Consider the following 18807-nt stretch of genomic DNA (forward strand, 5'->3'; position numbering starts at 1 on the left):
GACTCTCCATGAATATCTTCAATCAAATCTGTTGATTTTTAAATGTTTAAAGAGTTATTAAAACCTGGACAAAACAGACTCTTGGAACTAATTTAGCAATCCCAATCAGAAGGAATGGAAAACCTACCTGTTGAAGGAACAAAGGGAAAGGGCCCAAGGAATTCTCTTGCATTGAGCAGGGGATAGGCGCCCATCTCCTCTTGGAACGCCTGAGAACAGTCTCTTTAGTGTGTCTCTTCCTCAGTACCTGAATTTAGAGAAAGAAAATTAACAATAAACAAAAGCATCACAGCCTACTTCATTGTAAAACAGTGGATGGACCATAAATCTAACACCTCTCTGGAGGCTCAGTGTCAGGAATTTCCATGCTGAAACTAAAGACCAGATAATAAGGTCTTCTTTGTGTTCGAAGGATAAGAAAGAATGTATCCAGACTTTAAAGGTTTCATGAACCAAAGAATTTAATTTCACATACCTTTCCAACACTGACCATACTTTCAGGTTAGGAAAATTATCACTGTACTCTCAGTTCTTCCTGTTCCATCCCAAAATGAGATGGAGAACACATCCTCTTTCAGACAATCTATAGACAGCATTTACTTGTTCTTTCTGCTAAAACCTCATGCTCTCAGGTGAACTATAGTGAGATAATGCATGTTCTTCATTGCCTGAACACTCTACCTGCACTGTCCAATATGGTAGCCACAAGCCACATGTGACTATTTAAACTATTTAGAATTAAATAAAATATAAATTCCACCCTTCAGTTGTACTAGCGACATGCTAAGTAGCAGTAGCCATTAATATTGGGTGACCATATCACACAGTGCAGATTACAGAACATTTCCATCACTGTAGAAAGTACTATTGGAGTTTTTAGTGATTTCCATCTAAGCAGTCATTTAAGAATTTAGATGACTTTTTCATTAATACACTTCACATCGATTAGTTGTAATCCAGTGAGTACTTTCACAACGGCATTCCTCATGACACGGAATTTAGAACTACAGTCAACAATCACTGAGTGGTGGCTAATACCATTCAGACGCATACATACTCCAGGATTTCCATCCTATTTTAACATCAGAATCACTGTGGCACTTGAAATCAACCTCTTATTCACTGGGAACTACTGCACTTAATATTAATTTAACATGTACCTATTGACTATGGGTCTGGTGTAAATGAGGCTATAAACACAAAAGGGATTGATTCGTGCCCTTAAACAACGACAGGTAAATTGTTTGTGCTAATAAAAAATGCCCAATGCTACAACAGAGGGATAACCAAACTGACACTGGCACACAAAAGCAAGTAGACTTTAGAGGTGGAAGAAACCTTCACAGAGGAGGTGTCATTTAGATTTAACAAAGTAAGATCCAATGTCTAATCAGTGTTGAAAAGGGAAGGAGAAGGAGGGAAGGGAGGAGGAAGGAAGGGAAAGCAAACAGAAGGAAGAGAAAAGATAAGGAAAATAAAGCCTATTTTTTCTTTTGTCTTCTTTGCAACCTTTAATGCGAGTATTTAAATGAGAAGAAAAACATGCCTGAAAATATCAATGTACTTTGAATACCTTCTTCTGATGTTCCAGGAGCACAGGAATCTCTTTCTGTGTCTGTTTCTTTGAGTCAGAAAGCCATATGGTGAAAGATCTTTTCTCATCAGACAACACAACAGCATGGGCTGTGTATACTGACCCATCTTCTAGAACTCTGAAATCAGGATCACTGGATTGGATGTGGTCTGCAGATCCGAGGCACTCTTTCAAATTAACTGCAAGTAGGAATTTCCAAGTTGTAACGTAAGAAACACAAGCAAAAAGAAAAACAGTGTTAACATAATTTATACAATCTTCTTCAAAATCCTGAAGTGAAATGAAATGAACCAATCACTCTGCATTTATCAAATATCTTAAGACTCTTTACATGTATTTTTTTAAAGTGATAATACTTTCTCTGTTAAAAAAATGACAATTCTGGATTGTATATTTGTATTAAATAAGGTTTTTTAAACCTTTATATGCTTCTAAGAGGCTTATGAAAATGATCTTCCTATTAAAGACGTCTGTGTGTTGCAATCATGACAAAGCTGAGCTACATGCCCGCCCACACAGCTGGATAAACAAACAGAAAAGTTTTCCTTAACAATATAGTCTGAGTCTTTTAAGATACACCTGTGTTAAGCCAGAAGTTTCACACAAAGAGTGACAGAGTGTATGAGTTTGGCAAACAGTCAAGTAAGAAAAATCTTTAAATTCTTCCCACTAGCGCTTTTCTGTCACATCTCCCCCACCCCCCACCCCGACCCTCACCAACGCCCCAGGGGCCCAGAGTTCTCTTTGTGTTCCTGTTCCTTGCTTTCCAGGGCTCCCCAGTGAAATGCTATGTGGAATCCTCTCCCCCTGGAAATTTTCCCAAGTGAAAAGTCATAAAATATAAGTATCATACAAGTGTTTTGATACTTTTATCAAAAGTATCAAATCCATCCCATTCGTCCACTATCTGCTTTGACAGAAACCAAACTGATACATCAATACACACTTAAGTAATAACCTAATACTCACTTAAGTAATATCATCTCAAAAGATTCATGTTACCCATGTATAGTGTTTTCACTTTAATCCAAATCTGTCACAGATGGAAACGTTAAGTCAAAATGAAGTGAACATCTTTAGAAGTGATGACACATTTCTCTCGTGTTCACATTTTTAGCAGAGTGATAACCTCTGGTCTATTCCCCTGGAGGAACATCCCCGACTTCTCTTTACATCCTCTCCTTTCTTCCTTCCCAGAAATGGGACACTGTTGAAAATTAATGTGGCGTCTCTGGGACAAGCTATATCTCTGAAAAAAACATGATGCTTTTCCTCCAATATTCCCTGTACCACAGGGAAAGTCCACCTGGACAGAGCTTCCCAGCTGTTGGGAAAGGTTGAGGTTCCCTAACTTCTCAAGTGTGCAAATGGCTGATTAAGCGCAGTTTTGAATGGAATAGTTCACCTTGTTATATTTCTCACTGCAGCTATGGCATTGATAAAAATACCGCTCTGATTCTCTCAGGTCCTTACCTATATCTCTCCGGTGCTTAGAATCCTAGAGTAATGAAAGGGCTACATTCTACATGTAATTCTTTATGTAATTTTTACTGTTAAAACATAAGTGACTACAAAAGCACGGATTAGCACATGTTCATTAGAATCGATGACAGAATTCTATAGAGTTCTAAAGAACAGAACATATATTTTAAACTTGACTTGTATCTAATTATTGGTTCCGGCTAATTCCAAAAGGCAAAGATTGGATAACATGCTCTTTCCAGCATAAGTAAATTAAATTTGTTTTAAAAACACTGTTTTGGGCTTCCCTGGTGGCGCAGTGGTTGAGAGTCCGCCTGCTGATGCAGGGGACACGGGTTTGTGCCCTGGTCCAGGAAGATCCCACATGCCGCGGATCGGCTGGGCCCGTGAGCCATGGCCGCTGAGCCTGCGCCTCCGGAGCCTGTGCTCCGCAACGGGAGAGGACACAACAGTGAGGGGCCCGTGTACCGCAAAAAACAACAAAAACAAAAAAACACTGTTTTGAAATTGCTCACCTCTGCCAACCACTTTGTCTGCCTCTAGTTTGGAAGGTATATGAAATATCACCTTTTTGCAAGCTTCACAAGCAAAACTGAAGACCTAGGAAAAAATGGTCACATTAATACAGTATAGAATAAAGAACTAAGTTTTAGATATGCAAGATATATAAGTCCTAGAGATCTACAGCTAGCAATACTGTATTGTATACTTAAAATTTTTGCTGAGAGTAAATCTTATGCTAAGTGTTCTTACCAAAAGAAAATAATAATAATATATAAAGAAGGTGAGAGGAAACTTGGAGGTAATGGATATGTTTATGGGATAGATGGTGATGATGTTCTCATGGGTACATACTTATCTCCAAGCTCATCAATTGGTGTACATTGAATATGCACAGCTTTTTGTGTGTCCATTTCACCTCAATAACATAGTTTTTAGAAAAGAATAAAGAACAAAGCCATATGATCATCTCAATAGATGCAAGCAATTGACAAAATCCAACACCGACTTACAATTAAAAACTTTCAACAAACTAGGAATTCAAGAGATTTTGCTCAATGTGATAAAGGGCATCTATGAAAAACATCCTACTTAACAGAGAAAGACTGAATGCTTTCCTCTGACATAAAGAACAAGACAATGATGCCTACTCTCACCACCTCTATTCAACATTGTACTGGAGGTTCTAGCCAGGGCAATTACACACACACACAAATAAAATTAAAGGCATCCAGATTGGGAAAGAAGAAATAAAATAGTCTCTATTTTCAAATGATATGATCTTGTACATAGAAAATTCTAAGGAATCCACTAAAAACTATCAAAAAAATAATAAGTGGTTTCAGCAAGGTTGCAGGATACAAGATCAACATACAAAAACCGATTGTTTTCCTATATACTAGCAATAAAAAAATCTGAAAACAAAATTAAGCAAACAATTCTAGTCACAATAGATATCCCACCTTCATAGATTAAAAGACGTATTCCCAAAATTCATCTAACAAATTCAATGCACTCCCTACTGAAATCCCAAATAACTTTTTTTGCAGAAATTAAAAATCAATCCTTGAGGAAATGCAAGGAACCCAAAGACCCAAATAAACTTGAAAAAGAACAAAGTTGAAAGATTTCCCAATTTCAAAACTTACTATAAAAAACAATAATCAAGGCAGAGTGGTACTAGTGTCAGGACAAACATATAGATGAATGGAATGGAACTGAAATTCCATAAATAGGCCCTTACATATTTAAAAATATATTATTGGTTTTGTTTGCTGCCACTTATTTTAGTATTTCAAATATATGTTCACAAGTAAGATCAGGCTACTACTTTTCAACTTCATACCATCCTCATAAAATGAGTTAGGGAGAGTTCCACTTTTTTCTGTTCTTTGAAACAATGTATATAAGGTAGAGATTATCTGTTCCATATAATTATGGAAAAATTCACCTATCTCAGGTCTGGGCTTGATGGATATGACAGTGTGTGTATGTGGAGACATTTGGCTTCCAATTCAGTGTCTTTATAAGTCTATTTACAGTTTGTATACCTCCTCGAGTCAACGTTGGTAATTTGTATCTTGTAGAAAATTGCCTATTTTGTCTCTTTTCAAATGAACTAGAATAATATACTAATATTATTATCTACTTTTTAAAACATCTGTCCTCTCCACAACTGTGCCTCTTTTTATTCCTAATATTGTCTTATCTGTGCCTTCTCTATTTTTCACTTGTTCAGTCATAGCAGGTTGGTCTATACTTTCAAATGATAGCATTTGGTTTTGCTAATCCTCTATATTGCTTGTTTCTTTTTCCTTTTTTAACTGTTCTTCATAAGATATATTCTAAGTACACGTGTATTTTAAGAAATAATAAAAGAAACACTAGGGCACTTACCTTCAAAGTTAAGAAATAAAACATTACTATTATTTTCAAAGTCCCTATATAACTCTCCCTAACTGCATTTTCTTCTTGACTTCAACCTCTCCAAATATCAATAATGAATGATATTTTTTTGTAAATCATTTACTTCCCCATTTCTGCTTAATTTTATCCCATGAGTATGTATCCCTAAAGAAAATTGGTTTGTTTTGCCAACTTTAGGCTTTAAATATATGTAGTCATATGCCAATTATATGCAACTTGATTTCTTTCCTCAAATTATGTTTGTGAAATAGATCCATGCTGAATATATAGCAGCAGCCCATTCATCTTTGTCGCTGTATAGTACCTCACTGGAAAGCAGGTACAATTAATTCATTAATATAAGGGATCGATATTGGAAAGGATGATATTCACATATAGATTTCAGTTATGCCATGTTTCCTGAATTATAAAGAAATTTGATACTATGTTTGTGGGGACTGGATATATTACTGAAAATAAAGTAAAAACATAAAATAAAATAAAACCACCATTAATTAGCAATGATGAGCTAATGACTTTTAAAGGTATTTTAAAAGTAACTTTTGTACAAATGAGTGCCCAACAACAAAAAAATACAACATACAAAAAAAATTTTAAAGATTAATGAATTATGGATTGACTATTTGAGTTATAAAAGAATTTATTTTAATGAAGAACCCTCCAGGACAACTTTAAATATCTGACATAAAACTTAAGAGTTGCGAGCAACTTTAAATTAAAATGTAACAAATTAAGTTTTAAAAAATGATAATATAAAGTATTATCTACTCTAGTCTGGGAAAAATGAATTGCTTTGTTTCACTTTACAGTACTGTCCAAATTGTATTAATTGTATCATAGAAAACTTATCATACAAATCATTAAATCCTGATAGAACTATCTAATGCCAAAGGGAGAGTGAAAACACAGGCATACGTGTCAGTGTTTCATTTTTGTGCTGTTGTTCAATTTTAGAGTGAATAGGCAAGGTAGGCTTTCTAAAATAACACCTTTTTCAATAGAGGAAAAAGAAGCCAAAGAACAGAAATTTATAGAGTATCTGAAACATAAAGGAGATCTTGACTGAGCATATCGGTTACAGAATTTTCAATTCGTCATTTCTCCTGTGGACACTTGCCATCTTAGAGACAGAAATCTTACTTTCAAGTTCTTACCACCCTGAATTGTAGGATTTACCTTTCTGTATTCTCAGTGCTTTGATGATTCTACTAAATTTCTTTCTAACCAAACTCTGTATGATGGGATTCTAGTTAAATGGAAAGTATGATTAGCTGCAGGTCACCAGAGATGCCATATATGGGATGGCAACTGCCACAAGGATTACAACAGGGCCCAAAAATGTGCACAGCTTACATGTATTTAGTGACTCAGAGAGTGCTGCACCATTTAGCTGTATCTCAATATGAGCACCAATAATCTCCATTAAAGAAGGTAGGTGATAATGAACTAATATAAATATATACTACAACTCTGACTTCCTTAAGATGGTGGTTTTGAAATAAACTAGTTCGCATTTACTTATTTTATTTGTCCTAAGCTTTTTTCCCCACTAATGCAAAAGATAATAGAAAGTATTATACTCACTTTTATTTTAAAAATTGAATATGTCAAATGTTATCAAGAACAATAATAACAAAAAAGTCTGTTAAAGGAGTCACATTATTCTCAAATGCTATAAAGTCTGAAAAGATAGAATGCCCGTTTGTCAACATAGGTTGCAGGCAGAATTTCACATACTCCAAGGGGAAAAGCATGTTATGTTATAAAGAAAAATACTATTTTAATTCCTTTTGAAGAGCCCTTTTACCAAGTGATAGATTAACCATGTCCAAGTACATACCATTTATAATATATAATAGTAAATATAATTCCCAAAGTGGATTTGATATGGCAAACAATATTCAACACACATATAAAAGGATCTCATTATTTATAACAGGGCAGAAGACATCTGAGCAACTGAGCTAATGTGAATTAGTTTTCACCATTCCTAACAATTTTGCTACTTTAAAAGGAGAAACATTTTAAGAGATACTCAGTGCTTTCAACAATAATGGGATGATCTGACACGTTTCTTTTCTAGTTTCCCCCTCTCCTTTCTTCCTTTTCTTTGTATATGTGTATGGAAGGATGATTAGGAATTGTAGTTAATTGTAGCAGTTTGGAGTATACTGAGGATAGAAAGGTGGGAAAGGGATGCAGATTCAGGAGAAAAGTGCAGAAGGGAAGATTCCACAACCTATGGGGCAGCTCAGTGGGAAAGCTAACACCTTAAAAGTCTCAGTTTTCTGTTGAAGCGCTCACTTCAAACAAGGAATTGTCTTTGAGAAATCCATTAAGGGGTCCATAAAATGAAAACTGCGTTTCTAAAATGTTATGCCCTTAATATTATACCAAAGAGTCCTAGGAGTCAAAAGGAAATACAGATATAGGATGGTCAACAGAAGTCTTAATTTATCCGTCTGGACAGAAATTGAAGTTGTCTGTAAACTGGGGATTGCAGGTGAAAGAAATTATTCCATATACACTCTCTAGTATACAAGTCTCCAGACAGACCATTTAATCTAAACTTTAGGAAATTTTTTTTTTTTTTCTTGTGGCATAGTGGTGGATCTGGCTGTCACACAGTAGGGGCTTGAATGTTAGTGTCCTCTCTTTCTGTCCCTGCTTCGCTCCTCTATCAGCCAGTGCCATGGCTCCTGGGAGTGTGGCCAAGTGTTATCCCAGTCTCCAGACTCCAGTCTCCTCTAGAGCCATGAAGGACATAGAACCCTCAAGGGGCATCATTCTTTGGAGGAGAGCTTCCCTTGGCTCCTCTTCTATTTAGGTTCTGGTTTAGGGGCAGGTGCCTCTGCTAAAACTAAACAGTATGTTACAGCCTTTAAGGATTAAGTAGCATCTTAGAATTTTAGACCTACAGAATTTATGGGGCTCTTCTAGTCAAGGGGATGGCAAACACAAGCAGGGAGGCCTCCTTTCTCCCTTTCCTTGACCATGGTATGACATTGCCAATCAATCACAACAATATCACAAGTTTGGGATGTCTTAGAATCCTCAGCAGGACACTAATACAGCAGGACACAGAACTGACATTTAAAATAAAACATTTCTTATCCTTGATCTAACACAACTCCTTATTTTAGGAATAAGGTGAGGACCTCTGTTCTCCATGACCCTCATTCCTCAACTCTGTCCCTTTATCGCTAGTTAATCTTGACCTGGGATGATTCCCACTGATCATTTCATGAACATTCTTAGATGGCTCCCTTCCCAGCAAGTCTTTCCTGAGCAGTCCTATTCCTTGGAATAAAGCTCTAGACAATTTAGCACTAAGAAACTTAGCATGTTTAACTTCAGAGAGCTGCTACAATCTCCTCACTTATTTGATGGAAAGTTGAAGTCCAGAGATTGAAGAAAAGTGATTTGCCCGAGACCTCAGAACAACTTATGAATATGCCGGGTGAAGTCCAACATTCTAATTCTTGGGCCACGGCTCTCCCTATTATACCTTCTTGTGGCTGAGGTTCATTTCTTATTAATACTCAATGCATGGAATCATAGACTTTGGAGTTAGGGTTAGGGTTAGCGTTAGAATTATATATAGTACCTTTTCCAAACTTCCACAGAAGACAGAACTTCCTTTCTCCATGCTCCATTTCATGTGAGTGTATCAAAAGGGACATGTTAAAATCTAGAGGTTTTAGGAAGCAGGAGATGGGTGTAGTGGAGAATTGCTGAATCTGTATCAGTCAGTTGCTGTTCATCCACTGCCTGACTATATGACTTGGGCTCTGGGTGGGCACTCCCTTTGCTCACACTTTCCTAGACCAAAGCCCTGTCCTGAAATGATCACACATTAACTGACCAGACGATTTAGGGCTCTAGCCTCTCCCATTTAAATGACTGTTTCCCTTAATCTTTAGGTAACACACATCATCTACAAAAAAAAAAAAATAATCCTAAAGGAAGTCATACACTAAAGCTGATGCTATCCCTGTTTAGACGTACAGGCACCTTCCTGCCTTGCCGCGCCCCAGTACTCCCACCACCACACCCCGCCACCCGGACAGATACTCGCATTCCACGCCCTCCCCTCCAGCGAATACACGAGAAATCTTGAGAACACAGCACCTCCGCTGTTTTCTTCTCCCCATTCCGGGATTCCTTTCGCAGGGAAAACACAAAACACTAAATTCATGCTTTTAAACATGTTAGCTGGAAACACTTTCAAAGATATCACAAAAGAGCGCACTTTGAGAGCAGTTCCCACTTGTAAAGAGTCATTTCATCAGCTCATTTTGTTGGAACAGCTGCCTGACAGGTCGACGCCCTCACCTGTACAATTTCTTGTCCATAAATATATCTTAGATCATAACTACTAAACCATTATTCATAACTCGATGATTCAAAGAGAGGTCAAAGCTGGCACCCACACGCCCTGCTTGGGGGCTGAGAGCAGCAAGAATCCAAGTAGCCAGAGTCGACCTGCTCCCGAGCCAGGCTGGTCCTCTCGCCACCGGACCAAGCGCGGGGCAGTCGGGAGTTCGCAGCTTCTTTCCAGAGCACGTCTTGAGCGCAGCCGTGGTCTCGCCCGCAGCTCCGCGTAATCGCACAGAGTTCCCGATTTTTCGTTTTGTGTATCGCGATTTCTCCGAGACTTGTCCGTACCTTCCTCTAGGGGTGGATCTCATCTTGGGTCTCAGGTTTCCTGGGCACAGAAGACCCCCAGGCTGGGCTCTGGGCTTGCGCAATCCTGCCTGGAGCCGGACAAAGAACCACCCAATCCCACGCCTCTCCCAACACTCCTCTCAGCTTGATTCTATCCCCTCAGCCCCACCCAACTCCCCCATCACACCGCCGACCCAACCCCCATCCCTAATGGAGCCGCGCACGCCCTCGCGCCCCAGGTATACTCCGGGTGGCCAGCGCTGGTGGACCGCTCAGGTGAGCTGCTTCAACGGAGGCAAAACCTGGAAGCCATTTTTCAGAGGTAACTCAACGCCGGGACCCAGGGGCAACGCTCCAACCCCTCCTCTCACCAGCGTCCCCATCCCAGGGGACCCTGGGGTAGGGGATCAGCCCCTGTAACTCACTCAGGGATCCTCCAAAACCTAACCCAACACTCTTCTTCGCTCTCTACCCAAACCCACCCCAACCATCATCACCAGCCCTAGGAGCCAGGAAAGGAGCGCGAACCCCAAGCCGGCCCACTCGCCACGGCGCACGAGAGAGCTCAGCGAAGCGGGAGCCCATCCCGTAATTCAAACAATGGAACAAGTCCGAAACAAAACCCTCAGTCCGGAACTGACTGAGGACTCGTTTCCCATTCTCATCCCTCAGACCCCGAATCTGGCTCGTCTGTGCCCCGCCCGCCCCCACCCCCAAGATGGAGCTGAGCCGCGGATGTCACCTTTCGGTCGGCTTCCCCCCACCGCTCCCCCTGCAGGACCAGGGCCCATTCGACCCCCTGCCGCATCCCGGCTCCGGGTAGGTGGTCGCGCCCCACCCCCCCCGGGCTCCACTCACCACAAGGGTCAGCAGTAGCTGCCTGCAGAGAGCTCCGCGCAGGGAGCTGTGGGGCCCGGCGGCAGCCATCGGGGTGCGGGGCCGGAGAGGAGGACGCAGGCACCGGGCGGGACGTAAGAGACCAGAGCCCGCCGAGGTGCGGCGGCGCGGAGGTGCACTTCTTTCAGCTGCTCGTTACGTCGCCCGGGACTTTTTCAGGTTTGCGTGCCGGAGGGCGTTTTCACTCCTGAGACAGGATTGGACTCGGGAGACGCGGAGCCGCCCCTCCTCGTTTTTTCTCAAGTTTTATCACCGCGAGAAGCTCTGGGGAGCTGCCCAAGACTGCCCTTAGGCTTCTCGGAGGCCGCGCCGGGTGCTCGCTCGCGGGAAAGCTGTCCAGGCCACCCCCTCTCTGCCAGCTCTCCCACGCCCCTCCCCCGCCCCCGGCTGCCACGCCTTTCGCGCAAAGCTCAGTGGGGTCTTCCTCGCAGACAATGCTTGGCGCGTTCCTACTGCGGAAGCCAAAACCGCCTGCAGGGATCCCTGCCCCAACACGGGCGCTCCTGGGTGCCAGCAACACCCTTGTCATTGGACCAGCGGATCCTCCCTTCAACATCTGATCAAATGCTGGGCAAAGTCTCCTGGTTAATGCAAAATATATGTATTCTACCCAAATTTGCCTCACACGTTAAGATAAAGGACGGGAGGGGAAATTATCCCAAGAGGCATGAATAAGCTGACACTTGTTATACCAGAAATTAAAAGCAAATAAAGGAAATTCTGATATCTTACCATTTTCACGCACCCAAAATATGAGGGATTACACTCAAAGCTTTCATTTCCTGCCAATCTCGTGGCCTTACCTGAGTCTTCTAAGAATTTGTTCTTCTTATATGAAATTATTGATTTGAGTAATTACCTGGTAATTATACTAAGACGCAATTTTTCGGTTTGTGGTAAAAGAAAAATCTACCACACAAAAGCTTCTAGTCTAAAATGAGTCTTACAGATTCAATATCATTCAACAAATGTTTATCACTGCCCAGAGTTGCACAGGCACTGGGGCTGGAGGAAAGAAAATGCACAAAACGCAGTTCCTGCCCAAAGCAATTCAAAGTCTGTGAGGGAATAAAGGCATTCATCATAGCCCAGTATGCTAAACCTTTTAATAGAAAGGAAGCTTACAACACTAGGGCACATTCCTTTGTTTCTCTCTAGACTGAGTTTTGTGTCCTCCAAGGCCCCACCTAGTAGACTCAGGATGAACTCCCTCTTACATATGTGCTGTTGCTTCTTAAAGTCCGTGCACAAGTTCCCAGGTCAGGACGCTCAGACACTGCAGATTAATCAGAGAAGGCACTAAGGCCTTCATTCATCCCACCCTAGTCACCCCAATAGGCTGCTTGTCTAAGCCACGTGTTTCCCTAAAACTCACAGGCCTAAGCTCTCAGGTCTCAAACCCTAAGCTGAGCTTCCCAGTCCCACCTCTGAGGCATGCAAGGCTCCTATGCACCCATCAGAGACCCTGTTTCACCTCTGGAGGCCTCGTATGGAAGAGCTCTTCCAACCTCAGAGAACGCTCTCCATACTTCACTCCAACCATTTTCACCTCCCATCCTCCAGACCCTCACCTTGACCCACGACCTCAAGACCGAGCCTCTCAAAGTGTCCTCTGGCCCCAGGCCGACTTTAGAAACAAGCCAGGATGATAGCTCTCATCAGAAGGCAAATTGGCTAGCACTTGATTTTGGACCCTCAGCCTCCAGAACTAAATAATGTTTGAGATAAGAACCAAGGAGAAGGTTAGGAACATGTTTTGGGCAAAGACCATAGTAATAGCCCTAGCGGAGCTCTCAGGAGTCTTGTAAGGGTTTCCCACATAAAGGAAGTAGGAAAGAGTTTCTTCAGAACCACTGGATGGAAGACCTGTGCTGAGAATCAGGTTAGAAAGGTAGTCTTCTAACAAACCAGGCTGAGGAGTTGAATTTCATCCTAGAGGAGATGGAGAATCATCCACTCAATCTGTAAGAAAGATGATCACTTTGGGTGAGTTAATGGGCTCATTAACTTCATTAATGAACCTGTTTCTGCCATGATACAGCTTTTCCTTAATATTTAGGAAATAAAAGATTTGAAATGTTTTTCTTTATGCTCAGTAGCCCTAGTTTTCAGTGATTTCAACTTTGTCTAATAGAGTCTGACCTGATTACTACTGTCTTGCATGTGACTAAAACCATAAGATAGCTATCATTTGCTGTATAATTAAGGCGATTGTTAAACCTACTGACTATATATGACAGTTACTCTGAGCTTCTATGTTTAGCTTCTACAAAATAAAAATTACAGGAATCTATTCCAGAAATAGTGTAAGAAAGCATATTGGTGATATTTTCTATTTGTATTGTAAAATTCTAGGTGCAATATGAATACTGAATAATAACATTATGGAGTATAACTATCTTGGAATTTCCTGTTTTGCTAAGACATGTATTTGTCCACCATGAGTATATTAAAGTCCTAATAAAAAGCAATGTGTTTTTATAATTTAGAAAAGAATCTTCATAGGCAGTTATAATTATAAATATGACTTGAAGACAAATTTAAGAATTGCTTTTATTTCTGCTGTGGAGATTATAATTTTAAATGAAATTGTTGAAAATTTATTTAAAACCTGAGCTTTAGTTTGAATATAGTTAGAACTGGATGCCTTCTATAATAAAATTAATTTTAAATCATCATGAGACATCATAAAGCATAAAGAGTTATTCTGAAATGTCTTTATTTTAATACCCTGTACCCCAAACTGGAAGTCAGTTGGAAGTCACGACTAAAAGAATAATGTACAAAAATGGGAAAGAAATATGATTTTTCCTTGTTATCTTCTTAGTTTGAGGGTAAGAGCAGCAATAAATAGAAGATCAAAAATAGAAGATGATCTTAAGCTAACGTCTAAAACTTCAGGGATCCAGGTGAATTGTCAAATTTTCAGTAGAAAGCAAACTTAAGGTCATCAGGAAGAGTTCTCTGTAGCTAAGAAGGATCTTTGGCCACAGAAAGGGTAAAGACCCTAGGAGCTGGGAGCCGACTCCTAGCCAGCTGAGAAGGCTGCCTTGCACAACTCCGCGCCCACAGGTGCTGGTCTCACACACCCACTCACCTCAGTGGTTTATATGGGCGGTGACACCGCAAAAGTGGGTCCCCTCACACACGCCTATAAAACACAACCAGTACAACTGTATGATGTTTGGAACAAATTTGCTGGTAAGGGAAGAGATATTTATGAAAAGCTTAAATTAAAAGCAAGTAAAAGTTTCATGTTGAATAGTCCTACTAGTGACACAGAATGAGTTCTGCCCTGAGACGTTAGCTCCGAAGCATTTGTAGAATATTATTTAGGGTAAATAGTCACGGTAATGAACAGTATTCAAACAAATTGCTTGCTGGAGCAAGAGTGGGAAATACTGTACAAACATGTACTCAAATGCCAGGAGCGTTCTCAGACTTAATTTTTAGAAATTAGCTCCCCTTAGTGTATCCACTTGCTCTTTTAGAGAAGCTCTTCCCTGGTGCTTGGCAACTGGGCGGTCGGATTCTCTCATCTCCACTACTGTTTTCCTCTAAGAGTACTAAATTCTGCTACTGCCCTTCCAGCCTCCAGGAGAGGATGCTGCTTTTCCTGTAGCACCTTTCCCAAAGTGTGGCGGTAGGTCCTCCACAAATTTCCCACAGCGCCGCTAAGAACGGCCTTGATTTTTTTGTGTGTGTTGCATTTAAAAAGACTGCTGGAGACAGTTGACGTCAAGAGTAACCTATAACATTGCATTGATGCTCAGGACGAGAGCCATCCACGATCTCCATCAACCTCACGGCAAGCACCCCTCCCAGCGCTATTTCCACCCCCATGGAAATGCTCCGGGAAACAAACAGAACCTCAAGCCTAGACCAGAATGAGCCCTGGCCTCCCAGGGAACAGAAGTTTACCTTTCCTCCTCTTCTGTGCTGTGTCCTTACTCCTGAGGATTAATTTCTACCCAGAGTGATTGACAGTAGGATTACCCATTTCTTTCCGGAGAAAACACTCCCAGCCACAGAGGTGTGACCTTTCACTCTAACCTTGCAACAAACATTCAAAAATTGAACATTTGTACATCTCTCAAACTCAGAAATATCCAGTTTAAGAAACACCATGATAATAGTCCAATCCAGATAGGGTGTGCCAGGCTCAGAAAGGCTCCCTTTCAGTCTCTCCTTATTAATAAATGATTCAAGGACTATTACAATAGTTTTACTCTTTCTCCACGGAAATCTTCAGACGCCCTGACAAATAGCCTCTCTTCTGCAAACAGGCCTTTCAAGGAGAGAGGAATGTTCTCCTGGTGACTTCTCACCAGGCTGGAAGGAAGACGGATTTCCACACAGAAAACAACTCCATTGTGTGAGTGATAACTTCTTACATTAACTACACAAACCCAGGGTAACAAAGTCCTGCTACAGGGTCAATTTAGTCCTTCCTATCTTGGAATCATCCCATAATCCTTCGCTTCATGTCAGCATGAAAATCTCTTCCCACCGGGTGAGGCTTTAGTTTCTCCTATATGTTCTCATGTCGCCAGGAGAGCACATTGTGTGCATCTGTTGTTCAAAGAGCATTACTCATGGATGAAGGCTACAGGTGTGAATGGGCCAACTTCCAGATGCCATGTGTCATTCATCTGATTCATTGGCCCGTCAGCCTTCTTTTTTCCCAGAAGTTTAGGAGGACCATCCCTCAAAATCAGCTTGGGGAAGTGGCAGACCCCCAGCTCAGATGCCTATCAGCTAGCTCAGGAGTGGAGAAACAGATTTTCCCACCAGTTCTCTATGGGCAGTAAATTATTAAATTCAGCAGTTATTATTTATTGTTCTTAATTGTTGATTTTATTTTAAATTATCTACTCATTAATTTTATCTACTTAAGATTTATTCAACTTGATTTGTTTTTTTCTTTTCCGCCTGCCCATTTTCCCAAGCCCTCTGTCACTAGATAAGGAGTAGCTTTCTACCAATTAGCTACTTAGTGTTCACTGAACAAGCCAAACACCAAGGTTCTCTCCTTGCACTGCTTTCAAGCATCATACTTGTGTTTGCCTTTCAACATTATGATAAGCTGCACTTTTCCCTAATTGATAAGTTCTAGTCTTAACTTACACACATCTATGTAAGGTTATACCAGATCCCTATTCCTCTAAACAACCCTAATGCAGGGATCTTACCTGAATGTTAAAAGAAAAAGAGAGAGAGAAGCTAGAAATATTCCTATTAGGCATGTAGGCATGTCCTAGAAAGCCTATTTTGTTGTCCCTTTCTCCTAAGGTTGCAGTGTTCTTGACATGTGCAATAAAATCGGCTGCTTCTCCCAGATTCCAAGTTCTGTTTGGATGGTGGTCCAAGAAAGACTTGATCTTAACTATAATATTTCACTTTAAAAATGAGAATCTGTTACCAAAATCACCCTTTCAGGCCCCCAAAGTAATAAATAGTACTTTTAGACATCTCAAAATAAATTATTCCAAACTCACAGAGACATCCTTAAGAACTTTATTTCCTACTCAAAACAATGTTAAGTAGAGCCCTGAACCAAGATGGTGGAGTAGAAGGATATGCTCTCACTCCCTCTTGCGAGAACACCAGAATCACAACTAGCTGCTGGACAATCATCAACAGGAGGACACTGGAACTCACCAAAAAAAGATACCCCACATCCAAAGACAAAGGAGAAGCCACAATGAGATGGTAGGAGTGGCACAATCACAGTAAAAGCAAATCCCATAACTGCTGGCTGAGTGACTCACAGACTGGAGAACACTTATACCACAGAAGTCCACCCACTGGAGTGAAGGTTCTGAGCCCCATGTCAGGCTTCCCAACCTGGGGGTCCAGCAACGGGAGGAGGAATCCTAGAGAATCAGACTTTGAAGGCTAGTGGGATTTGATTGCAGGACTTGAACAGGACTGGGGGAAACAGAGACTCCACTCTTGGAGGGCACACACAAAGTAGAGTGTGCATCGGGACCCAGGGGAAGGAGCAGTGACCCAAGGGGAGACTGAACCAGATCTACCTGCTAGTGTTGGAGGGTCTCCTGCAGAGGTGGGGGGTGGCTGTAACACTGGTAGCAGAACTTCCAGGAAGTAGTCCTTGGCGTGAGCCCTCCCAGAGTCCACCATTAACCCCACCAAAGAGCCCAGGTAGGCTCTGGTGTTGGGTTGCCTCAGGCCAAACAACCAACAGGGAAGGGGAAGGAACCCAGCCCCACCCATCAGCAGTCAAGTGGATTAAAGTTTTACCGAGCTCTGCCCACCAGAGGAACAGTCAGCTCTACCCACCACCAGTCCCTCCCATCAGGAAACTTGCCCAAGCTTCTTAGATCGCCACATTCACCAGAGGGCAGACAGCAGAAGCAAGAAGAACTACAGTCCTGCAGCCTGTGGAACAAAAACCATATTCACAGAAAGATAGACAAGATGAAAAGGCAGAGGGCTATGAACCAGATGAAGGAACAAGATAAAACCCCAGAAAAACAACTAAATAAAGTGGAGTTAGGCAACCTTCCAGAAAAAGAATTCAGAATAATGAGAGTGAAGATGATCCAGGACCTCGGAAAAAGAATGAAGGCAAAGGTCGAGAAGATGGAAGAAATGTTTAACAAAGACCTAGAAGAATTAAAGAACAAACAAACAGAGATGGAAAATACAATAACTGAAATGAAAGCTACACTAGAAGGAATCAATAGCATAATAACCGAGGCAGAAGAATGGATAAGTGACCTGGAAGACAGAATGGTGGAATTCACTGCTGTGGAACAGAATAAAGAAAAAAGAACGAAAAGAAATGAAGTCAGCCTAAGAGACCTCTGGGACAACATTAAATGCAACAACATTCGCATTATAGGGGTCCCAGAAGGAGAAGAGAGAGAGAAAGGGCCAGAGAAAATATTTGACGAGATTATAGTTGAAAACTTCCCTAACATGTGAAAGGAAATAGCCACCCAAGTCCAGGAAGTGCAGAGAGTCCCATACAGGATAAACCCAAGGAGAAACATGCCAAGACACAGTAATCAAATTGGCAAAAATTAAAGACAAAGAAAAATTATTGAAAGCAGCAAGGGACAAATGACATATAACATACAAGGGAGATCCCATAAGGTTAACAGCTGATTTCTCAGCAGAAACTCTACAGGACAGAAGGGACTGGAATGATATACTTAAAATGATGAAAGGGAAGAAGCTACAACCAAGAGTACTCTACCCAGCAAGGATCTCATTCAGATTCGATGGAGGAATCAAAAGCTTTACAGACAAGCAAAAGCTAAGAGAATTCAGCACCACCAAACCAGCTTTACAACAAATGCTAAAGGAACTTCTCTTAGTGGGAAACACAAGAGAAGAAAATGACCTAAAAAAACAAACCCAAAACAATTAAGAAAATGTTCATAGGAACATACATATCGATAATTACCTTAAATGTAAATGGATTAAATGCTCCAACCAAAAGACACAGGCTTGCTGAGTGGATACAAAAACAAGACCCATATATATGCTGTCTACAAGAGACCCACTTCAGACCTAGGGACACATACAGACTGAAAGTGAGGGGATGGAAAAAAGATATTCCATGCAAATGGAAATCAAGAGAAAGCTGGAGTAGCAACACTCATATCTGATAAAACAGATTTTAAAATAAAGAATGTTACAAGAGACAAGGAAGGACACTACATAATGATCAAGGGATCAATCCAAGAAGAAGATATAACAATTATAAA

The 18807-nt window shown here is 41.0% G+C and overlaps 1 protein-coding gene and 1 long non-coding RNA gene across 3 annotated transcripts in view; one reads left to right on the plus strand and one right to left on the minus strand.

The window, feature by feature from the left end:
* DSC3 (desmocollin 3) overlaps positions 1-11219 on the minus strand; it is a 42459-nt gene extending 31240 nt beyond the window's left edge. For both annotated transcript variants that reach the window (XM_019930463.3, XM_019930464.3), the window contains exons 1-4: positions 11030-11219; positions 3592-3676; positions 1574-1773; positions 128-247 (exon numbers count right to left, since the gene is read on the minus strand). In XM_019930463.3, coding sequence (XP_019786022.2) covers positions 128-247; positions 1574-1773; positions 3592-3676; positions 11030-11098 — 474 coding nt within the window. In that variant the 5' untranslated portion in view covers positions 11099-11219. The remainder of the gene's footprint in view (positions 1-127; positions 248-1573; positions 1774-3591; positions 3677-11029) is intronic.
* On the plus strand, positions 9784-13744 carry LOC109549199 (uncharacterized). The gene is made up of 2 exons (XR_002175417.3): positions 9784-10493; positions 10844-13744. It is a non-coding gene; the product is annotated as an uncharacterized lncRNA (long non-coding RNA).
* The last annotated feature ends 5063 nt before the right edge of the window (positions 13745-18807 follow it).

Source organism: Tursiops truncatus, chromosome 13 (genome assembly GCF_011762595.2).
Source record: "Tursiops truncatus isolate mTurTru1 chromosome 13, mTurTru1.mat.Y, whole genome shotgun sequence".
Taxonomy (NCBI): Eukaryota; Metazoa; Chordata; class Mammalia; order Artiodactyla; family Delphinidae; genus Tursiops; species Tursiops truncatus.